The sequence below is a fragment of the Nelusetta ayraudi genome, unplaced genomic scaffold, assembly GCF_046127955.1.
Source record: "Nelusetta ayraudi isolate G7.1 ecotype Tasmania unplaced genomic scaffold, CSIRO-AGI_Nayr_v1 ptg000019l, whole genome shotgun sequence".
Taxonomy (NCBI): domain Eukaryota; kingdom Metazoa; phylum Chordata; class Actinopteri; order Tetraodontiformes; family Monacanthidae; genus Nelusetta; species Nelusetta ayraudi.
Window position 1 is genome coordinate 5,682,848 of NW_027466069.1, and position 24,653 is coordinate 5,707,500.

A 24,653-nucleotide genomic window follows, 5' to 3' on the forward strand; every position below is an offset into this window, starting at 1 on the left:
TGGAAAACGGGAAAACAAACAAGCCGACCACGTCGAGGCGGCGACGGGGAGAAAATGAAACAAACGGATCCTGGAAGTGGAACCGCGAGGCTCCGACTGAGCGGCTTCCAAATCGGCCGTTTGATTGGAGCCTCTCGCTCCTCGGCGCCATCTACAGATATATGTTTGCACAAACGGAACGTGGGTTCCCTTTGCGGTGCGCCAGACAGTCCCGGCAGACACAAAGGCTTGTTTTCGGGTCGCTCTCTTGGTTCTTGCGAGGAGAAATGTGCGCTAGATTGGGGATAAAGCGGCTTCTGAAGGGAAACGACGGGGACGTTTGAGGGACGTTGACCACTAGGGGGCGGTCTGATCTCCCGATGACGAGCCGCCTTGACGAGCTCTTGCGCTGTAACCTGACGGAAAGCAGCAGTTTTGTTTAATCTGTTTGGTTTGACGCTGCTCTTGCGAAAGGCCTCTTGGCTGAACTCAGGCTCGCCGTCGCTGGCCTCCCGCTCGTGCAAGCTGATGAGTCAGTCATGATGTTTTTGGCTTTGCGCAGCCGCCGGAGCGACCCAGTAGGTGACGCTGGTCCCATTGCATAGTTTTTAACCCTGTAGCCGCCTCCCGTCGCACTCGTGACGAGGCGGATTGCATCGTGTGATGTATTCCTCTCGTGATTGTTTTTGCCTTTTCGTGCTCTCCGCGAAAGCGCACAAATCAGCCAAAAAAAAAAAAAGAAAAAAAAGTCGCAAGTGGAGAAAAGCGGCTAATGGTGTAAATAAATCCACACAATGTGTTTTGTTTTTTCCTTTTTTTTGCGACTCCATCCGACCCCCGGTCTAAATGTGATTGGCCGCGCACACGGAGCTCCCACTGGATGACATCACTGTCGGCTCTCTGAACACGATGCGCTCTCTGTTAACCCATTAGTGCGTTTCAGCTCCGTGTCTCCTTGTCTTGAAGGACTCGCTGCCTTTTCCAAGCGTCTTCATTCCGTTCCTCAGTTTTCCATCCTGCGCAAATGAAATACTGAAAATAATGAAACTCTAAAGACTTTCTGCCAGAGAGCAAATCTGGCAGATATTCTCCAGATATTGTCTCTGTGTGTCTCTGTGTGTCTCTGTGTGTGTGTGTGTGTGTGTGTGTGTGTGTGTGTGTGTGCGTGTGTGTGCGTGTGTGTGTGTGTGTGTGTGTGTGGAGAGAAGTGTGAGTCACGGGGTGGAGCGGCGCAGCGTGAGACCTCCTGCATGTGACCCAAAATCGTTCACAACTTCAGGAGACTGTTTTGTCCTGTGCACGTGCACGTGCACGTGCTCGTGCACGTACCTGAACGGCTTGTGACTCGACGACAAACCCTACAAACTTCTCCCCGCCAGTGTTTCTTTCCGGCTCTCCCGGCAGAGAGAGACTCGGACTGACGTTCGCTCCGCTCCTCTCTCAGCCGTGCTCTCACGCCCTCTCTTGACCCTCGAGGACCCCCCTCCTCCCCCCCCCCTCCCCCTCCCACCAGGGGTGTCCCTCCTCGTGCCTGAAGGAAAAATGCTTCAGCAGCAACGGCGGCGGCGGCGGCGGCGGCGGCGGCGGCTCGCTGTAACTCGGCCCGACTCGGTGTTTACTCAGCAGCAGCAGGTCTCTGGAAGCGGCGCTGATACGTTTACATTTTTATCTCGTTAGCCGAGCCGGCGCCACCTTCCTGTTCTCCTGTGTCAATACGCCCTAACGGCTCGGATTCCAGGCCCTGTATTGGAATATTTTACACTTTCAACATCCATACTTGTTCTTCTTTGTCCGAGAACTTAACGATTTCTTTCGATTTTCTTCCTCCCCCTAGCCCCCCCCCACACCCCCCCTTTAGCCCTTCGTATGATTGACCGCTCCAGGTTACGAGTTAACGTTCATCACTTTGGCCGATTATTTACGAAGCTCCGCCGTCCTGAGAAAACATTGAAACTTGGCTGTTAACGTGAGCGGCGCTGGGAGTCGTTGATTGGAATTCCTGCGGGTGGCGCAACCCGGCGAACTCCAGGGGTTCCACCCGTCAGTCAGACTCACACTGGCGTCTGCAAGCCTTTCAGTGGATCTGAACAGTTTCTGCGCTAATTCTCTCCGGCCGCCTCCGGAATCCCGAACCCGGTCGTTTGCTCTCCGTCGCCACACGCTGGTGCCGCCGTACGTGTCAGGCAGAGGTCAAAGGTCAGAGGTCAGGCTCAGCTGCTGGAGGGGCCCCTCCTGGATTCTCTTCTTCTCAACCTCCTCAGCTGCTGTTTTTTACCGCCCGGGATCCTTTTACTCGGATCACCTGCCGGCCGCCGCCATTATCTGCGCAGCCAGTTGTGCTTTATTGCTTTCTTTTTCCCTGTTATTGCACGCAACGAAGCGCTGGAGGTGCCGAGCGCCGTTGACACTGCTGCGCGCAACAGAAGCGGGGCCCGCAGCGGCAGCGCCGGTGCTGGAATGCCGTCGGTTCCTCGGAGCCGATAATCCAAACCAGATTCGGCAGCAGCAGCAGCAGCAGCAGCAGCAGCCGCTTTCTCGTCCAATCAGCACGCAGCCGGCGCAGTGCCTGGAGAGTTCACCCCCCCCCCCCCTCTCTCTCTGTGTGTGTGAGGCTGTAACCTCGTGTCAAAAATGTAGATCCAGATTTGATTAGCAATTGAATCAGAGGGGAGTTAACCCTCCCCCTTCTCTCTCCCCCCCCCCTCCCCCCGAGGGGAGACAAATTACACTCAAGAACCCAGTATGATGAGATTTTGTCTGAAAGATTTCAAAATACAGAGCGAGACAGGCGGGCGGGCGGAGGGCGGGAGCAGCGGAGGGGTCCGTCTGTTGTTGATTTAGCGGGGATGTGGAGAAAAAGAAGAGGCTCGTCCGTCAGTTTGGGGGTGGGGGGGGGGAGAAAAAAAAAAAAACGGGCGTCAGGACGGACGGCGTGAGTGACAGCGACTGGAAACACTTGGAAGCCACAGAGAAAATCACCGTTTGTTTTTTCTGCTCCAAAGCTGAGAGACTGGGCGTTGTGAAACGTGTGATTGGACCGGCGGCCGCCAGTGATGAGGAGCGGAGGTAAAAAGCGCCAGCGCGACGACGGCCATCTAATCCAGGGGTTGTCAAACATACGGCCCGCGTGCCGGATCGGGCCCGCAAACTCTTTTTTTCCGGCCCGCGAGATGATTTTGCAAAATATGAAATTGGCAATTTTTCCAATGAAAGAAAGCGCTTCTAAATGTGTCCACTTGGTGTCGCAATATCGCTTCTGCTTCGCAAAACAAACTCAACACTGGCGCTGAGCAAATCGGCACAAGTACATCCACTCACGTCTCCTATTGGCTGCCCTCATTGCCCCCACAACATCTCTGTCGAAACAGACAAAACTGATGCAGAGCAGCGTCGCCATCTTGGCGACTTTTTTCCCAGCAAAAAGTCGCTATTCTCCCCATAGCGACTTTTTTTTTTGTTGTTGTTGTCAAAAGCAACTAGCGACGAATCTAGCGACTTTTCCTGGTGTTATTATGTTGCGATCAATTATGCAAATTAGATGATGATGATGATGAAGAAAACAATTGGAAGTTGTTGTTATCTTTAGGTTATCATCACCACACCATGAGTTTACCGGTCCGGGCCGCTTTGGAATAGATTTTCCTCCACGTGGCCCGTGAACCAAAATGAGTTTGACACTCCTGATCTAAATCAGAGGTCAACAAACACTGGAGGAGACGGAAAGAAAGAGAGAGAAAGAGTAAAAGTCTCCTCGATGCAGAGCGCAGGTTTTTATTTATGTAATAACCGCTGTATAACCACGTTTTGCATTGTTAACAGACTTATTTTTTTTTTGCCTTTGTGCTAATTTGGAGCTTGTGATGCAGGTTTGCCTCCAGTGTGGGGGAGGAATAAAAAAAAAAAAAAAAAAAAAATCGAAGGTCAACTTGCGGCAAGCTTCGCCTCTCTGTGATTACGCTGGAGCGCTCCTCCGAGAGCTCTGTGTAAATAAAAGCGCAGCCGCTAATGAAGCAAACGTGCCGGTGCTGCCGAGGAATCTAATCAGGACGTCACGCCGCGAAGCGTCTCAGGTCTGAGTGGTCTGAGGGTCTGAGGGCCGCGAGAAGATGTTTTTTTTTGGCGCCAGAAGCACCTGCATCTTTAATATCACCATTTTTTCCCTCTCACTGAAAAAGGCAGTTATGTCATTGTTTGGAGAAACGTTGACGCACAGTTTTCTTTTTTTTGGCTGCTTTTTTCACATCTTTTCCACTAGACTTTTATGATTGTTATTATTATTTTTTTCAGCTCTGCAGACCGACTTCAGTCGGGACGCGAGCGCAGGGCGAGCGAGCTGATTGGGCGGAGTAAATAGACTTGTCAGGGTGTGTGTCATGTGACAAGGAAGAGGATGAGGAAGAGTGCGAGGGGGTTAAACGCAGCGGAAGCGAGATCCAAACGGCCGCCTGCACTTTGATAAGCACTTTCATTTATATTAAACATGCAAATGTAGCCTTTAGCAGGAGGAGGAAACGTCCACGTTGGTGTGCGTGTGTGTGTGTGTGTGTGTGTGTGTGTGTGTGTGTGTGCGGCTTTATCAGGGCCCTCAGTTCATTAGCCTGGTGTAATTGTGTTAGCGGTGTTGCTGGCTGTGGCAGGAAGGAAAATATCTGCGTAAAGGTCACATCAGAGAAGGGATGGCACACACACACACACACACACACACACACGCGCGCGCGCACACACACACACACACACACGCACTGCCTCTGTCTCAGATGTTTCGGCTGTGAGTGTGTGTTGGGACGCCTTAAGGTATGCATATGTCTTTATTTATGCGTGTGTGTGTGTGTGTGTGTGTGTGTGTGTGTGTGTGTGTGAGTGTCAGTGTTTAATCCACTGTGATGTTCCTCCTCCTTAAGCCCATCTGAAACGTAGGCAGGAGAAACAGCCGTTATCTTACCCATGCGTGTGTGTGTGTGTGTGTGTGTGTGCGTACGTGCCTAGATTTACCCAGAACGGCATCTTATAAAAGAGATGAATAATGCCGTCAAAGTGAGACTCCTGCCAGCGCGGAAGCAACCCGGCAGTTAGCGCCTAGCGCCGCCGCTGACGGCGGAATTAGAGCCATAAATAGCAACGTAAACAGCAGCTTTACCGCACGTGGAAAAAAAAAGAAAGAAAATCAGACGCTTAGGCCGGCCCGGTAAATAACCTCGTCAGGACCCGACGCGAGTCTCGACCCAGTTTTTGACAACTTGGGCGAACAGAGAAATGACGAGACTGCAAACGGCGTTTAGCTAATGCTACTGTGACAGCGGCAACTTTGCTCAACTTTTTCTACCGTTTTGGACTCATTGCGCATGTTAGCGTGCTAGCAGCGCTTACTGGCTAATGCTAGCTAGCATGCTGACGCCTACTTGTGTCTGTGATGCATTTTTTTTTGAAGATTCTTAGGCGATGACTAGCTCCTGATTTAATTGATTAATGAGGATCAGGCTACCGCTCTCTTATGCTGCATGTGTATGCTGAACTTTCAGCCCTTCCCCCCTCCCAAAGTGCAGCACATCATTTAATGATGAGCTTCTCACTGCAACATTTTGTCAGTACTAGACCCTCATTTTACTCAGTGCCAAAAAGAAAGAAAAAAAACCCAGCAACCAGGAAAACTTTGGCCTCAGAATGATTTTTTTACCAACCAGCACAACCTCAAAATGGAGGTGAGTGACCTGGTGAAGTAGAAAACGACTGAACATTTTCGCAAAATTTGAGTCTCTGCCCGGCTGCAATGTCTTAACTTCTCCTCACAACCCCAAAGTTTTATTCGTAAATTCCCACTCTTCACGCTTGAAACAAGTTTTTTTTCCGAAGTGCTCCGGTTAAAGTATGCGTCGGATAAACATTCCTGCCACTCAGGTTATGAATCGAGGTCGTCCGGCTGCGGATGCTCGTGGGGGCTCGGAGGTCAGCCGACGCACAGCAGCCGCCGCCGCAGTCATAATATTTATTTTTGTATCTGCTCCAGCTATAGCATCAACGCCAACGCACTTGCACCGCCGGGGTTGTATGTTGTGTGCAGCGCTGTACACACGTGTGTTGGATTAGCGTAAACAAGGCTGCGCAGATGTCCGACCCCCGCTGCGGTTTGTTTACGTTGCCGTCTAACGGCCGGGCCGATAATTAACGTCCAGGATCTGATCCGATCCGATCTGATCCGCCGCGCAACCAGATTGGAGCGCTTCCGCGTGGCGCTGCAGGATCACGTCAGCCGTGCGTTTACGCGGCTGTCGATTTGTGAGTCGGCGCACCGACCCAAATCACCGCTTTGGCCCGTTGGCAAAAATAACAAAAAAACAAAACACAATTTTATGGATTTCGCTCAAAACAAACAGAATTAGCGTCAACAACAATCACGACGGCTGCACTCAAGTCAGCGTTGGTGAGCAGAAATGTGAAGTCAACGCTTCGTCGGTTGGTGTCAACAGAACTTCCTGACTCGTGTCAGTTGACGGGACCCGGTTGGGATCTGATTGGATCCTGATCAAATCTGGTCCGAAGAACCGCGAGACGTCATCAGTTCTCAGATAACTGAGACGAGAAGTTTCAAATCTCCCCCCCCTCCAGATTGGAAACTACAACACACACTCAGGTTCCCATCATGATGTGCGTCAACAACTTTCGGCCTCTCCGCAGTGGTCACACAAACGTGGCCAATGACATTTCTGTCCCCTCCCCCTTCGTCTGTCTCATTTCCTTAAACTGCTAAAATTACTCTCTTTGCGGTCGGGAGCCAATTTTTTTCTTCCCCCGATTATCTACGGCAAGTTCTCTGATAAAGAACTGAGTTTCAAGGCCCATTCAAGCACTTAAGGAGCCCTTCTTAATGGCTTTAGCTGCGGGGACGCCCACACACACACACACACACACACACACACACACACACACACACACACACACACACACACACACACACTGGTGCTGTTCCACTGAGTTCAGCTCCCATCACTGAAACGATCCAGCTGTAGACTCAATCTTATCTTTCTTTAAATGATGTTTGGCAGCAGTCACAAGAATTCCTCCGTCTCACTCTTCACTCCTCAATCTTCACTCCTCGCTGCTCACTCCTTTAGTCCGTCTCCCTCGAACGATGCAGCATCGTTAGGAGGTTTCCTCGCCCGGTCTTCCCAGGATCCTCCTGTGAAAAATTGCTCGAGTTTCTAAAAAGTTTTTCCAAGTTTTCTCTGCAACCCCAAAAGACTGTGTGAAAATCGGACTGCGAGAGACTTATTTTGTTTTTGTTTTTTTAAACAAACCTCGGTTAACCTCCAAAAAAAGAATGACAAAAACCTATCCCAGCGGCTTTTTTTTTTTCTATCTTTGTTTGTTTGGCCTGCTTTTTTTTTTTGGCAAGCAGGTGGAATAACAGCTCTGACTCAACTCTAACCTTTATATCATGAGAGAATAACACAAGCGCACACACTTGCACGCACACACTCGCACACACGGGGGATAATTCGAAATACCTGCGGCAAACACAAAGAGTCGGCGCCGCACTCATGACTTGAATGCACAGAAGTTGCTATTGACATTTCTGCAGATAAAGGATCCAAACAGCACCATCGACTTTTTCAACAAGTCCGTCAAAATGTCAATTGTATTTTGTTGTTGCTCCCCGAGTTTTTTTTGTTTTTTGTTTTTTTAGGTGCTCTCCCCCCCGTACGCTGCACAAAGACACAAAAAGCACAAAGCTATTTATGATATTGGAAATCAGCGCCGGGCCCTTTGTGTGAAAAACAGGATTGTGTTTTGTTTTTGTTTTTTTTGTTTTCCCTTTGTGTGTCAGTCACTGTCGGAGTAACCAGCAGGTTTCTGTCTGCTGCGAAACAACAAATTTAATGTTGGTGAAGGCAACAACTTGAAGAAATCAATATATATATATATATATATTTGTTTTTTTTAAGAGAAAAAAAATACACCGGAACTTTCAGAAAAGTACAGAATGTGAATGCATTTTCCAGCTACCCACAACTTTTGTGCCGCTGTGACACTTAGCTGACCGTGTCGTGACTAAAAGCTTTGAGCTTAAAAAAAAAAAAAAAAAAAAGAACACAACAATGAAATACAACCTCTAATGTGTTTCTGACGTTGCATTTTTTTCCAGCGCCGTAACGTTACGTTGTGGGTCGTGGGAAAATCTCTTTAGAACGGGCACGCAATGTTCGGAGTGAGAGTGCGACTCAGCCTCCGCCCTCCTAATTGAGGAAGCTCTTTCCGTCTGCGCGGCCGCGGCTATCGTTGCCTCTCCACCTACATGTATGAAATTAATAGCCGACCGCTTCCCTTAATGGGAACGCAACTGGCCTCTGTGAGAGAGAGGAGACACACTCACAGCCTCTGCAAATGGAAATAAACTGGATAATGTGAAATGTTAAAAAGGTTTTTTTTTTTTCTTCATGTGTTTTCCCGTATCAGGCTCCAACTCTTAAAAAAAATGAAAACCTTTTTTGTGTTTCTGCTGAGGATTTTTGGACCAGTGATTGTGAGTGTCATTGATTTTTAGGTGTCTAATTCACCAGTGTAGGTGCTCTGTGTGTTGGAAAGAGCAAACTTCAGCAGCGCTTCCGGCAATTTATTTGCGAACCAACGGTCAGGTGACATAATTCCACTTTCCGCCAGTTATGTTACGGAAAACGCCGTCACCGCCACTTTGTTTTAGCCGTGATGTGTTGTCGGGTTGATTCTCTTTCGACTCTCTCCCTCTCCGATCCATTCAGTGTGTCGACACTTCTATCTTTCGAGCAACAACAACAGCACCAAAAAAGAGAACTAATTGGGTAGAACCGCAGCCTCCAGCTGGGAGCAAAACCAATGAAAGAGGGACGACTTTGTGTCACCATCGAGGAATAATGTCGTCGTGGGCTGCGTGTGTGTGTGCATGTGCACGTGTGTGTAGGCCGCTGCCACGTAACGCGGTGGAGGCAGCGGCTTCATCATTCATTACATTCCACCGCTGACACACAAACACACTGTTTCAGACAACGGCGGGTGTCAAACTGGAAGACGTCAACAAAATGCGCGACTCTTTCACAGACAGGCGAACGCAAGCATCTGCAACCCACTAGGGGGTGACAGTGAGGCGCTTAATTCGTCTGATACAGTCTAAATAACGGTACTCGACTAATGAATGCAGTTATTTGACTGTACTGACCCTTTGCTAAGCCTCACCCTTAAATGATCTGCGGCCAACGCGACGTTAGCAACCGTAGCTAATGTGAGGGAGGATGGTTTCACCACTTCTGACAGTTTAGCTAGCTTACTGTCTTCGACTTTGCGTTCCGGGCATAGCCTTGATGCTAGAGCGACGACTAAACCATTTGTCGTCACTTCCGTGTGTCTTCAGTCGTCAGCCGGATCTCCAGACTTTGAAACGCGTAGTTTTTTTTAGTCCTTGTTTGCATTCGGTTGTCGTCTTTGGATTCAAATCCGAGATGAGAAGCTTGCGGAGCTACAGGATCTTTGAGAAGCTGGGTTGAAGACATTCCCCTCCTCCTCCTCCTCCTCCTCCTTCTCCTCCTCATCCTCCTCCGCTGGGGTGATGACACGACCCTCTTAAATCCCGCCGTGTTAACGTCCTCCAGGTGACACGTTAAAAGATATCGCTGTGTGATTGATGGACCTTGACTGTGTTTTTTTGCGACGCTCCTTAACGAGACCGCAGCCTGTCAGGGTGAAGGGAACCCATCCTCCTTTCCTCCTCCTCGTCCTCCTCGTCCTCCCCGGCACCTTCCATTTCACGCCTCTCCTCCCGCGCTGGGAATCTGTTTGAACTCTGACTTTGTTTGGCCGATGACCTTTTGAAGGCGCGACCAATCAAATGGCAGCAGACCGTGACGGGACATGAAAGTGAGCTACGGTGGGAAGACGCGGTCCAGGTCCGGCTTTCCTCTGCCAACCTGCGCTGTTTTTTTTTTTTTTTTTTTCATTTTATTATTTATTATTTTATTTTTATTATTTTTAACAGGAAGCGGTTGAATCGTTGCTGACGCTGCAGTGTGTGTGCAGTCACGGGGCTGTTTTCACGTGCAACTTCGCTCCGTTCACCTGCTGGACGTTGGCGTTCTTGTAAGGCTGCAGTTGTAAATAAAACTGATCAGATGCAAGAACGGATGGAAGGGAGCTGTCCTCCAGTGTGATGAGGCCAGCGGGAAGTGCGTGAGCTCCATGAATTTTGTATGTTAAGTGTCTGTGCCAAGGTCTGTGTGTGTGTGTGTGTGTGTAATCAATGTGCCAACAGCAATAAATCTGCACGGGATGAACTGGGGCTACAGCTTCATGTGACGGTTGTGGAAGAGAAAGAGAGAGAGAGAGAGAGAGAGAGAGAGGAGAGAGAGAGAGAGAGAGAGAGAGAGAGGATGGCCCTGGAACACCAACACAAGAAGATACAGCCAAAGAAGTGAAGGCTAATTAAGTTTCCTTTCTTGGATCAGATCCGTTTAAAGTCAAATTAACAGCCCCGGTGATCAAGTGATACAACTTTAAATTTAGTAATTAGAGGAAGTTTCTGCCAGTGGAGTATAAGGTTCTTATGAACCTGCTATTTCTGTTCATTTCGTTTTCCTAATTGGAACCAAACTTTTAACGAGGCCTGTCAGGCCATGTCATCGTCAGGATCTTATTATTATTTTTTTTTATGTTACTCATCTTTATGTGAATCAAAAATAAAATGTATGATGAGGTTTTATAATTAGGATAAAAGCAGTGACAAAAACCATTCTGTATTTGCAGGTTTGCAACAACACCCTCAGCCAGGCCCATGCCTTATTTTTGACCCCTTTCGAAAACATGCGAAAGCTCCAACAAAGGATCGGTTGAGGCGGCAGGCTGCAAACACAGGGCTAAACGTGCTGTTTTTCGGCAGACCCTGGGGAGGGTTTTGCCTGAGTGACCATACCAGGCTGCTGCACCGGGAGTCTGGAGATGGAAAAACAAGAGTGTCCCCCCCCCCCCCCACACACACACACACTTGCGTCTCAGTTGTAGTTGACGACGTCAACTCCGACCAGCCACTTTGAGACTAGCGATGTGAGCGTGAGTGTTTTACGCTTTGTTCTGACGTATTTATAGAATTCATGAGAGGAGACGGCAGGAAACAGACGTCCCGGCGCGTCGCTTGTAATAATTGTCTCCAATCTGTACGAGTTTTGTCGCCGCGTACGTGACGAAACGTAGCGAAGTCACTTTGACGAGGCGTCAAAGCGTTTCTGACAACTCTCGTGCGCGAGTGCGTGCGAGCGTGCGTGCGCGCGTGCGCCACCTCTTCCTTCTCCTTCCTCCGTCGCCGCCGCCGCCGACAGAAGCCGCATTGTCCGGATGCGGCAGACAACAGCGGCGGCCGTCATCCGGGCAACTGTCATCATCGTCATCATGAGCGCGCGCCAGATGAAAGGCGCCATTGACAAGGGAAATCAGACGGAGAGCGAGAGGAGGAATGTTCGCCGCTCGCTGAGCGACCGTTCCGCCGCCGCCGCCGCCGCCGCCGCCGTTGTTGTTACGACACTGCGACTCGTAAAACGGCGAGGAGAAAGTTTCTCGGCGGCTCGTTTGGCTTCCCGGTTGATTTAAAGGCTCGTCCGAAACAAACAAACAAACTGTTTGGGTTTGTGAGTCAGGACGCAAACACTGCCGCCGCCTGTCAACCAGGCCTTCGGCACGTCCGCGGAGATGATGTCAGAGGCACAGAGAGGCAGAGAATGAGTGAGTGTCATAAATGGATTTATTGTGAGACGTTGACGACGTTGACCGAGTTCACCAGAACTCGTCCTTTTGTCCAGTTTGTTTGGGGGGGGGGGGGGGGGGGGTGTTTCAAACCGGACCGGACCAGATTTGGCCCCGTGGCTCCACTGCAGGTCAAAATGAGTGCGACGTACAATTTAGTGTAGTGCGTTGACTGAAGTCGAACAGCAACTCTTCATTATTATTAAATTCGATACAACTGTTGTTTGAATTGGCAATACAGTAAAAAAAAAAAATGGGGGGAAATTGTGACAACAATAATGTTGAATTGACTGCTTGTCTTTTACACCAGAACCAGCATAAAACAAAAAAAAAACAAAAAAACACATCAAGTCCAAAAGTAAATAAAATCATCTATCCTGGCATCATGTGCGTGGCCATAAGCGTCAGTGCGAAACACAACATTGGAACCATTGATGAAATGAACACATGATTCTTGTAATCGAATCTTTAAAAAAAAAAAAAAAAAGATTATGCCATTATATTACATAAATATCATTATGAAAAGAGCAATTTTATTTTTTTTTGAACTGTTACATTATCATGACGTTATTAAACTCTCTATGACTTGATGTCTTTGAACCGACCCCGTGCAACAAGTTGCAACATTACTTCATATATCAAGCGTTTCCTCCCCCGAGTCTTTATACTTAAGACTTGATTGTATCGACCAGTGGCAACGTCGAGGTATTCTGCCGATCCCCCCGGGTGCAGGCAGGCAGTGATGGACCTGACAGCCCCTTACCTCACCCCCCCGACCTGAGAGAGAGGCGGACAAAAGAGAAAGAGGAGGGCCGCCTCTGATTTCTTTCTCTCTTAGGTTTTCAGCCACCGTAATCTCCCTCTGCCATCATCTCCACGGCTCGTCTTCTGAACCGAAGCCAAATAGCCTTCCCTCCTCTCTCCCTCTCCATCTCCCAGCCTTTATCAGTCCCTGGCCTCCTTCACCCCTCAGAGAGGCTGTGGCGGTGGCGGTCTGCTTTTCTCTGCTCGGCTGCACCGGAGTAAATACGCTGCAGGGAGATTCTCCCTGCAGCTCCTGCTGGTAATTTATGGATGTTCACCCTCCATCACCGAGCGGCACATAAGTGGCTTGTGTGAATTGTGACGGCCTTCTGTTTTTTGTTTTTTTCTTCTTCCTTTTTTTATGTGCTCACATGAACACAATTTTCTACTCATGCACAGGGTGTGTGTGTGTGTGTGTGTGTGTGTGTGTGTGTGTGTGTGTGTGTGTGTGTGTGTGTCTTTTGTCGACTGAATCTTTTAATACCTCCAGACAATCGATAGTCAGAGGAGCGATGTTTGGCCCTGTCTCCCTTTTAAAGGATGCACTCCACAGAGCGGTGCGAGCCAAGAGTGGAGAAGTCAATAAAACAAAGCCCAGAGTTCCCCTTATTTGTTGTTGTTTTTTTTCTTCTCCCCCCCCCCCCCCCACCCCCACCATTTCTTTTTTATTATTATGATCTTTTCCCCCTCGGTTTTGTCGTCTTCGGAGTCTGGCTCCGTGGGCGAATGGCGTCATTTGGACGCAGACGAATAATTGCTTTCTGTCAGACCTTTTTGGAAGCGGCAACAAAACAAAACAAGAAAAAAACCAAAACTATCACATCAACAGCGCATGAATATATTGACATCCGTGTTAAGACTTTGCTTTGTCTGTGCTTGTGTCTCAGGGCTGGCGCTGGACGAGGATCAGAGGATGAGATTATAAAACAGCGGCCAAAGAAAGAAGAGAAGCCGGCAGAGGGAGGAAGTCGATTGTTTCTTTGTTTTTTTTTTGGTCTTTTTTTTGCTACATTGGAGCTCCTATGAGGCTCTGACTGACCCGGCAGAGGATTATACGCCGACTCTCTTACACCCACACCTCCACTCTCCCCTCCCTCCCCCCTTCCCTCACCACCATGTCCTCCCACCTGGACCCTCCCCTCCTCATCCTCCCCATTCTACTTCACCTCCTCCTCCTCACCCTGCCTGCATCCTCCGCCCCTACACCGTCCTCCTCCTCCGCCTCCTCCCTGCTCACCTTCTTCCCACCGGAAGGAGGCCTCACTCACTTGGTGGTGCACAACAAAACGGGCGAGGTCTACTTGGGCGCCGTCAACTGGATCTACAAGCTGTCCAGCAACCTGACCAAGCTGCGGAGCCACGTCACCGGCCCCGTCACCGACAACCCCCGCTGTTACCCTCCGCCGGGGGTCCAGTCCTGCCCCCACGAGCTGGTGCAGACCTCCAACATCAACAAGCTCCTGCTACTGGACGCCTCCCACAACCGCCTGATCGCCTGCGGTAGCACCTCGCAGGGCATATGCCAGTTCCTGCGCCTGGACGACCTGTTCAAGCTCGGCGAGCCGCACCACCGCAAGGAGCACTACCTGTCCAGCGTGGCCGAGGCCTGCACCATGTCCGGCGTGGTCATCCCGCCGGACCTCTTCGGCGGCGGCGGCAAGCTCTTTGTCGGCACGCCCATCGACGGCAAGTCCGAGTATTTCCCCACGCTGTCCAGCCGCAAGCTGATGTCCAACGAGGAGAACGCCGACATGTTCAGCTTCGTCTACCAGGACGAGTTTGTCTCCTCGCAGCTCAAGATCCCCTCGGACACGCTCTCCAAGTTCCCGGCCTTTGACATCTACTACATCTACGGCTTCAACAGCGAGCAGTTTGTGTACTACCTCACCTTGCAGCTGGACACGCAGCTGACCTCGCCCGACGCCAGCAGCGAGCAGTTCTTCACCTCCAAGATCGTCCGCCTCTGCGTGGACGACCCCAAGTTCTACTCCTACGTAGAGTTCCCCATCGGCTGCACCAAGGACGGGGTGGAGTACCGCCTGGTCCAGGATGCTTACTTGGCCCGGCCGGGCGTCCGCCTGGCGCGTTCCCTCGGCATCCAGGAGCACGAGGAGGTCCTCTTCACCGTCTTCGCCCAGGGTCAGAAGAACAGGGCCAAGCCGCCCAAGGAGTCGGCGCTGTGTCTGTTCACCATGAGACGGATTAAGGAGAAAATCAAGGAGAGGATACAGTCGTGCTACCGAGGGGAGGGGAAGCTGTCGCTGCCCTGGCTGCTCAACAAGGAGCTGGCCTGCATCAACTCGGTGAGTTTTTGTTTGGTTGACCTTCATCGAGTGTCTCACTTCTTCTGATGTTTCGGGGACTTTCGCTTTGTCTTTGGGTTGTGGATGGGAAACCTTTGTTGTTGTGCAGGGCAGCTGTGTTCTTATGATGGTGAAGGTGACAATTAAGTTGTACCATCTGATTGGATGGTAATCACGCAATTAAACCAAAGAGGGAAATACTATCCAAGTTTAATTGTGGTTTAACTCATCATTAATCGCTCCAGACACTTGAAGGGTGTCGACAATTGACTGATTTAGATTTGATTTGTTAATTTGAAATGAAGTGTTAACTGGTAGCCTATCATGCCTCCGACTGTATCGCCTCTTAAAGTTGGAGTTACACCGATTGTCACATCCTGCAAAAAAGGGGTCAAAATGTATATCACTGCTGTATTCGGTATATTCATCTTTGACATATTCAGTAGATGACATACTGGTGCGTCCCGTTGTCTCGTTACGCAGTGTTCTGCGTCTGTATTTGGATGAAAGTGTCACGTTGTAGCGCCGTAGATGGACAGACAGTGTAACTTCAGGCACTCTTAACATAAACCGAAGGACCTGAATATGTCAAACTCAAAGTCTCAAGCCGGCGTCGTCCTCACCGGTAACAACGGCAGTGTAACCTAAGGACGTGGAGCATTTCGTCGGCGCTAATTTGTATCACGTCCAAGTTTCCTGGCATAACACCGACGGCGAGGACAGGAGGGTGGGCGGCTCGTCTCTATCTGCCTGGCGGGGATGATCCGGCCTCGGGGCGGCCTGGAAGACGTCAGCCGTCATGTCACGCTCGGCGGTGGCGGTGGCGGCCGCATCCTCATGAATAATTCACCTGCTCTCACCTTCTGTTATTCGGTCGGCGCTCCATAACAACCTGCCGTAAATCCTCAAACTGCTCTCTCCGCTCCCCCCTCGACCCCCCACACCCCCACCCCTCTCGCTTGTCGGCATTTGCATGGAGATTTATTTCATTTTGCTAACCCAATTATCCCTCTGCTCCGTCTTTTATCTCTTCACTTCGCTCCGCTCGGCTTCGCCACTACCCCCCCCCCGCCCCCTCCGTCCGTCCGTCCGCCCTCCCTCACCTCTTCCCTTTTGTCTTCAATATTTAACCTTTAACCCCCTCTCCCCGTTTTGACACACCTCGCTCTGGCGGCTCGCCGGCTTGACCCCCCTCGCCCTCCTTCCTCCTCCCTCTCGCCCGCCTGCCCGCCCGCCCGCCCGCCCGCCTCTCTCAAGTCTTTTGCTCCGTGGCCGTCGCACTCTGCCCTCTCCTTGACTCAGGGCTGAGTGATGAGCTACAGAGTGACTTAGTGTGTAAAGCCAGCCAGCCGCCGTGGATGTGATCTGAAAATCCAATGCGGAGGGGAACAGATGATGCAGTGAAAAGGGGGCCGGGGGGCGGGAGAGGAGGGAGTTGAGGGAGAGGAGGGAGAGTCGCTTGGATTTATGGGCGGAGGGATGGAGGGGAGGATGTGGCAGGGAAAGGGGGAGCAGAAGGATGGAGGGATGGACGGAGGGAAGGCTGTGGAGGAAGACGTGTGCGACTGCCACTTTGCTTGTCTAATGGCGCCGTCACAAAATCTTCCTGCAGGAAAAATACGGGAAACTTAAAGGCCCCTTGTTATTAAAAATGCAACTGACTTCACTTCTTCTCTGTCAGTAATTCTTCTCTCTGGCCTGTCGGTGAACTGAAAACCGGCCACCTCTGACATCGGCGACGTGCCCCCTGCAAGCAGAAGTGTTTTAAATCACATGCCTGGAAGTCAACTTTTTGTGATGTAATGGTGGTTTCCCATTTTAGTTCTTTTCCAAACTGTTTCTGAGAATCTTCAGCGTGCTCTGGAAACGCTGTTTTCCGCTGATTTATCGAAACAGTCTCGGCCAATTAATCATGCAGGGTCGCTCCACTGTTGCCCGCTTGGAAATTTAAAGCTGCGAAAATTGCGGTTTATTGTAGGACCTTTGAAAACACGTTGAGGAATTGTCTGTTTCGAGAAACAAAAAGACCTGCAACGGCTTATTGGATGGCGATCAAACACTGAGACAGATATCGTCACTTGTGCATCGGCGGGCCCCACTAGAGGGAAAGACCGGCGCCTCCTTTTGTTGATGAGTTAACCCTCAGCCTTGGGTACAGATGAAGCAGTAATCAGGCGAAATATATTCAGGTTCATCGCATTGATCAAACCTCAGAGAGTGAGTAAAAGAGTGAGTGAGTGAGTAAAATCTTTAAAGCTAATGCCGCAGGATTATAAAATCTCTCAGGCATCAATAACAGACAGTCAGGTCCGGGACGCGTCGTGTTCTTGGGCTGAGATTGTCTTTGAGCCTCCTCCCTCGCTCCACATCTTTCTTTTCCCTTCACGACTCTCCCGCCATCGTGGTTTTACTTTAGTCGAGCGAGCTAAATGACGGTCGCCGGCGGTCCAGAGCGAGTCTCCGTGTTCTGTCGCACAGTACCTGAAGGATTATCAAAAGACTGTGAGATTGTAGTTGATGTGAACAGGCGCCGTGCAAACCCTGAAACTGGGAAACTTGAAGGGCGGAGCTGCCGATTGATGTTTGGGAGGTTATTTTTTTTAGGATTTGTACCACAAGAGAAATAACGTGCTCTCCATAGTCAAGTTCTTCAAATGCAAATTAATTGAGCATGTGTTGATTTCAGAGCTTGCGATCTTGACTGAAGTGAATGTACTGCTAATATATATGTATTAATATATATATGTATATATATATATATATGTATATGTTAACAGTTGATTGATTATTGATCAATTGTCAATTAAGAATTGAATCAATTAAATTAAATTAGTCGCAATTAATTGAACATTTTTTTTTACACAGGTAGCTAATATCATTATAATAGTGTAGTGGCAGGACAGAGCTATTCACCTGTAGATACTGTGTGATGATCATAATATACCGAGAACAAGTCACTTTTAAACAACAATATCTTGTTGAAATGTGACCCACTAGAAGTCAACTTAAAGTCAGAGGAATGTAAAAATGGGTCACATTGAACCCACTGAACACATTGATTTGAAGGTTAAAGAATGTGTTCCTAACACATTGTTCACTGTGAAATTTAGATTCTCATGAAAAATTGCTGCTCATCATCGTTAATCGATCGATAAAGCCAATTGATTCATTAATTAATCGATAATTTGCATCCGTAGTATATACATATTTGTATTTCTACATACGTGTGTACATTTACATACTATACTATACATACTATATACACATATATAACACTGCTAGTGGAAAAGCGTGCAACACCGATGAAGGAAAAAAATGAGACGTGTTCCACAGGAAGTGAAGTCCCCCTCTCGTGTTCAGCCAGACGCTGACATCGCGGCTTCCCGGGCGACAGCCCCGCCCCCCTCACAACCGGCTTCCCATCCAAACTTTCAGCCTCATCTCGGATGCATCAAGGCCTCTGTCGCGAGGCAGCGAGGCCGCCGCTCGCTGTTGTGAAAAGTGGCACCCGGCCTTGTAAGAAAGAAAGAAGGAAGGGAGGGTGGGGGGGGCAGAGTACGTGTGCGGCGTTATGCTAATGAGCTTACAGTTACATGATTGTCCTTTATGGCCATCTGTCGCTCCGCCTGCGATCGATCAAGGTCGTGTCAGCCGGAGCCTCGCAGCCTCGCAGTGCGCCCTGGGACGGTGGCGTGATGAATTTATCAGCTTCACCGCCGCTGCCGCCGCCGCGTTAGCCGATGGCAGCGGCGCCGTCGACACCGGAAGAAATTATTTTTTGATAGCTGGCTCATTTGGTGGGACAAGGTCGGGTCTTTTTTTTTTTTACGTATCTGTCATTTTGTGCACGTCGTTCAGTCGAGAAGTGGGAACACGCCCTCGATACAGTTTGCTGCTTTGTGTCTTTGGTCTAAGTGCACATGATAGACACTGTAAGCGCTGAGAAAAGGAAGTTGCGTTGCCAAGAGGATTAAAAGGTGAGTGGGGGGAAAAAGTTTGGGCCGAGATGATGTCACTGTTGATATGTGTTGACACTTGCTTGCCATCTAGAAGTTAAGAGTATCAATTTGTGCCGTAAAAAGTAGAATATATGTAGAGAGGATGCTCATAATATATACAGTCAAAATTTGGACCAAGGCTTCTGAGCAGGATGCTAAGATTCACAGTCAGTCAGTCAGTCAGTCAGTCAGTCCACACACACTCTGCCTGGAGACTCTCACACATCATGACGCTCCGCTGGAGTTTGATCTCTTCACCTTCATTACAAATTATTGGCCAACCCTCACATTCCGCTGAATTATCACTGCCCACTTTTTTTTCTTCCCGCCCTCTCCGTCTTTCTGTCTTTCCGGTAGAAGGTAGCTAATAAAAGGAAGAATTTTATGGCTTCGCGCTGCGTCTAAAATTGACTTGAACGCCGTCCAAGTACAATTCCAGCTCCCCCGAACTCCCCGCACACACCCGTTACTGCAGCAGTGCTGTAACTCATAACGGTAGAGATTTGTTGGCGCGACTCTTCGGTCCTTGGCTCCGTCTTCCGCAATGTCACCGCCGATTTTCGGGGAGATTAGCCGGTCGTAGTGCGTGTTTGAGCTCCGAGGTCTGGGGCCTGAACCCGCCACGCAGTGAAGGTCAGGTTCTGGGTGTGACGGCGTTTTCAACTTTGATATCCGTCTGTGTCGCAGAGTGTTGAGAGTTTGGGTTGCCAGGTTTGCGCTACGTCCTCGCTCATTAAAACTATGTGGAAAATGTTTGACAAGGCTAAGAGCCCCATCGTGATTGCAGAAGGATTCGTTTTCAGGACCAGGAGGAAACACTTGATTCTGGACCAGCCAGACTCCTTTGCAACCAGTGGCGCCACCTTGTGGCCAGCGGCTGATGTGCACCCGTGTTTAACTTAGCTAGGATGATTCGCCTATTGTTTTTTTCATATAGCCTGTCCATATTCCTTTCACTTCAGAGAGCACTGATTGGTGGGATGGGAGATGGGAGTTTTTCAACACGGATGTGTGAGACTCCAGACTAGCAGGAAAATTAGCCGCTTCTCTTCTAACCATTTGTACGATTAGCACACAAAGCCACACGGCCGACTATGTCCCCTGCGGTCAAAGACAGAAGTTTTCTAAGGTCGACGGCGCAACGGGTGAGCGGAATATTGCCCCGACAAATATTAAAACGTTTGGCGGCATGATGCAAGCGTGGACATTAGCGGCTGGATGTTCCCGTCCCGACGGCGTGATGCAACGTGGGCGACCCGCGCGGCAGCCACCGTAATGAGTCTGAAGATACAGTGAAGAGATAGAGAGAACGAGGCAGTGAACGGATACAAGACGTGCATGCGCACACACACACACACACACACACACACACACACACACACACATGCGCGCGCAGGCACGTAGCAATCGCTGAGCGCCTGGGAGACAGAATACAAAACGCCACAGAAATAGACGATAATCCTGGCCAGCAGTGATCAGCGCTGATAAATATTAATAAACACTATTATGCTCAGAGAAAAATAGAGACGGGGCGAGAGACGGAGCGAGAGAAAGGGAGAGAGAGGGAGAAAGAGAGAGAGTGGAAGTCAGAGAGAGAGAGAGAGAAAGAGAGAAAGAGATAGGGTACAATGGGAATATAAGAATCTTCTCGCTCCCTGTTATTGCTTGCAGTTTTTCCCCGGCAACGTCCACCTTGTGGTTCTGGAGACAAAGCCCCCACATACACACACACACACACACACACACACACACTGAGTCTTTCTTATTATCTGCTTATTCTCCCGTGTTTGTTTTTACTATCATTTCCTCTCCTTTTTTGGGAGGCCTGGATGAAAAGATTGCGACACATCCACGCGCACACATACACACACACACACACACACACACACACACACGCACCCACACACAAAACCTCATGGAGGTAGACAAAGAGAGAGAGAGAGAGAGAGAGAGAGAGAGAGGGAGAGGGAGAGGAGAGAGAGAGAGAGAGAGAGAGAGAGAGAGAGAGAGAGAGAGAGAGAGAGAGAGAGAGAGGAAGGCCCCACAGAGAGATAAAGGCTGATATCTGCTGCTGTGAATCAGTCTCATTAGCGATGCTGCGGATGTAGCCGTGCAGCCGGCCGACACCGAAGGTCACCCGCCGCCGCCGCTTGGCTTCTAGCTCCGCCCACAGACCCGCCCTGCCCTCCTCTCTGATAATGAGCGGGGGGAGGTAGGGGGTGGCAGCAAGGCAGCTGGTATAGGTGGGTGATTTTAGGCTAAACTTCCACTGGTGACAGGTGGCTGATAGCTGGCTCCGCCCTCGGAGACCGCCCTCTTTTTCAGCCCCTCTTGGTCCAATGCGAAGCCGTCGGTTCACCTAGCAGGCGGCTGGCTGTAAACAGCGGGCTAAGCACTTCTGTTTCAATCAAACAAAAAAAAACAGCAACCTCTGGTTTGGCGGACGAGACGTTCAGCCGGTTGAAGTGAGGACGTCGCTGCTCGGCAACTCTGAGGTCTCCTGGAGCCGACAAGCAGCGGCAGCAGCAGCAGCAGTAAATAACAATTAGAGGTCAGCTAGAATGTGGGGACTCCGGACCCCCTCTGACAGTCGGAACGCTCAGAATCCTGTGGCGCGTGCTGGAGATTCTTTCCGACGGGGAGGAAGAAAAGAAAAACAGGAGGTTACGAAAACGGATTCAGCGGCGGCGGCTTTGCTGTTTACTGTATAAATCACAGCTTTGTGAATTTTTCAAAAATGATTTTCCTCTCGAACGTTTTTTTTTTCGCGAAACCCGATCGTAATGTGCGGTGAGGTGAAGCGGCCGCGGATCAGGACGTCGCCGGTTGACAGATGAACGCGGTCACATTTCTCAGATTTCTGCGGCCGGTGACGTCGCTCACGTGGTTGCCCTCTCCTCTTGTGCGTGGTGGGTATTTCTGAGGCCTCTCAGACCGATTGCGTTTGGTTCCGTGGATTTTAGCCTCTCGGCGTTTTGGGCCCTCATGGTGTCATTTTTTTGCCTGTCCGTTTTACGGTCTGGGAGTTTTAGAATCACGATTTTTGGGAACTTTCAGGTTGTGGAACGTCTCACATGCTCTTTAATCGCTGAGGTCCTGAAAGTTCTCAAACGAGCTCTTGCAGGCACTCACGCTGATGATGCAGCCTGCGCAACAGAAACCAAGCAGCAGCAGCGGCAGCAGCAGCGGCAGCAGCAGCAGCAGCAGCAGCAGCAGCAGCAGCAGCACGACCCATACCAGTGCTGTAATAAACGCTGAACTAGGGTACTTGTCTGAGTTTGAGCAGCAGCAGCAGCTCCGTGTGCATTAGTGCAGCTTTAAATTATTCATAAGGCTCCTGAGGATTAGATTTATTAAAAATATACATGGGCGGGGGGGGCTTTGCACCGGCAAACTTGAAGTATTCTTACAGGGAAACCGCATCCAAGAAAGTGCGATGAAATACGAGTGGAGTTTGTCTGCGCCAGAATAATCCCTGATAGGAGCGAGCGCCATGTTTTTGAAAAACTTGTCTCTTTGTGAGTGAGTCGCAGCCTAAGTGACTTATAAAGGTAATGCTTCTTCAGCCGCGCGGGTATAAATATACTTTTGCGCTCGTCAGCCCGTCTGGGGAAGGAGTGCAGACACATTTTGATGAGCTGAAGCTATTTCCGTCTCGTCAGCGGAGACGGTTTTCATTTTTTTTTTTTAATTATTTTTTTGATACGTGACACGGTGAAAAACAGCCACATACGTCGGCCAGACATTCTTCCCTGGATGTTTAGCCGTCTTATTAAGCCCCCCCCCCCCAACCCCCTTCAAACCTCCATCCCTCCCTCTCCCCCTCCGCCTCGCTCTGGATTGCGTCTCGCCGCCAATTTGGAGCAAATTCCCAACGGGAGGGGAAATTTCCTGTGATCCAGCTGCGGCGCGGCTGGGCGCTTGTGAGCTAAATTTACCAGGAAGCCGTGTTTATTGTTCACCGCCGCCACGTGACAGAGCGGATTAATGCGGGCTGGAGACCGGAGAGGGTGTCAGCGCCGGAAGGGTCGGGCCGGGCCGGGCCGGGGTTCCCTGCGCCACTTCGCAGCTTGTGACACTTTGGTCAAATTTGACTCGAAATAGAGACGCTCACATTCAGGTTCTGCTCATTTATTTATGTATTTGCCAAGCCTACGGCTACAGTGTTGCATTCACGGTGTGTCACTTGGAAGAAAAAGAAATGCTGCCGCATGGAGAGTCGGTCGCGAGATCAGTTTGCGGTGAGCGGAGAGCAGTTGTGCTTCTCAGCTGTGCTGTTCACACCGTCAAGCTGACCTCCACTCGAGCTGTCGGGGACACAAACTGAAGAAGTGTGTCAGAATTCACAGATGAGACTTTCATGTGTGCATGTGATGCCTGTGCACAAACAGTGGATAGATAGATAGATAGAGAGATAGATAGATAGACAGATAGATAGATAGATAGTAAGATAGACAGCTAGATGATGGCTGGCTGGATGGATGGATGGATGGACTTTCTACTTTCTATTGATCCCAAATGTCACTCTTGCAGCACTTCACATGTCATACATGCACCATTATCATTATAAGATGTCCATCCTATCATTTTAATCAACCATAATAATATAAATATAAATAGTAACACACTCCATTCCTGGCAATCCTGTTAAACTCTCCTTTCCTGCTCCCCCCCCCCCCCCCCCTCCTGCCCCCCCCCCCCCCCCCTCCACCCGGCTGACCACTTCCTGCTGCGCTCCTGCGCCCTCGCTGGTATATTTGGCCCGGTCCCCCACTTTCATAATTGGATTATATCCGCCAGCGAGGGCTTTTGTTCAGATTACACAGATTATTTTTCTGCAGCGGCTCAGATGGACGGCAAAGCTGTAAAAAAAAAAAAGAAAAGAGCATCATCTGGCTTGTGCCACGTAGAGCGAGCTGCCTGCTAAACGTCCAGATGCCACGTTTGCCTGGGATTTTTTTTTGATTTATTTATTTATTTATTTTTTAATGGGGCGGGGAGTGAAGAAGTAGGCCAGAAGTAGCAGATGTGTCGCTGCGGGTTAAAAAAAAAAAGAAATAGCTGAGACACGGCACATTGAAGACTGGACGGACGTTTGATTGGGATTATAATCATCTAATCTGGTGCATTAAAAGATCCTGATCCGATTGGTAAGGAATCCTGGTTCTGCTGACACAGAGAGGACACGCACTGGCTGCATTTTTAGACATGCTAAAAATAATTCAACAGAAAAAATAAGTGGCACAGCTGTGGCAAAGAAAAAGTGCCGGTTTTGTTTTTATATATTAATGAACGGATTAGTACAAAGTTTGCACTCTAGTTTGCATTCGTAGACTTAGTTTCCTAGAAACAAAAATAGAATTAATTGGATTTTTCTGTATTTTTTTTAATGTCGCACATACATTTTGTTTGCAAAGCACATCTTATTGCATTTAATGTGATGAAATATTTATGTATATATATATGTGTATATATATATATATATATATATATATATATATATATATATATATATATATATATATATATATATGTATATATATATATGTATATTTATATATACATATATCAGCACAAATACACAGTCGTATGATCATATACCAAAAATAAAGACAATACATATTTTCCCAATAATAAGCAACAATTGCAATTTCAATCATAAATCAGTTTCTTTTCTGTTATCATTCTTGTCACTTAAGTGACATTTTATAGCTACTACGTTGTCATTTGTCATTCAGAAAAAAGAAAAACCAACATTAACTTGTTAAAAAACTAAAACAAAATGTGTGTATGAACTGAAGTCAGTGATGGTCGT

The 24,653-nt window shown here is 49.2% G+C and overlaps 1 protein-coding gene and 1 long non-coding RNA gene across 4 annotated transcripts in view; one reads left to right on the forward strand and one right to left on the reverse strand.

Moving 5' to 3' along the window:
* The window catches only part of LOC142888373 (uncharacterized), a 376,178-nt gene that overhangs the window by 324,124 nt on the left and 27,401 nt on the right, over nt 1–24,653 (reverse strand). The window lies entirely within an intron of this gene.
* The window catches only part of LOC142888365 (plexin-A1-like), a 190,303-nt gene that overhangs the window by 14,507 nt on the left and 151,143 nt on the right, over nt 1–24,653 (forward strand). For 2 of the 3 annotated variants that reach the window (XM_076026601.1, XM_076026604.1), the window contains exon 2: nt 13,425–14,840. In XM_076026601.1, coding sequence (XP_075882716.1) covers nt 13,653–14,840 — 1,188 coding nt within the window. In that variant the 5' untranslated portion in view covers nt 13,425–13,652. Of the gene's footprint in view, nt 1–11,449; nt 11,713–13,424; nt 14,841–24,653 lie in introns of those variants that run through there. The other variant, XM_076026602.1, reaches the window with a different exon arrangement.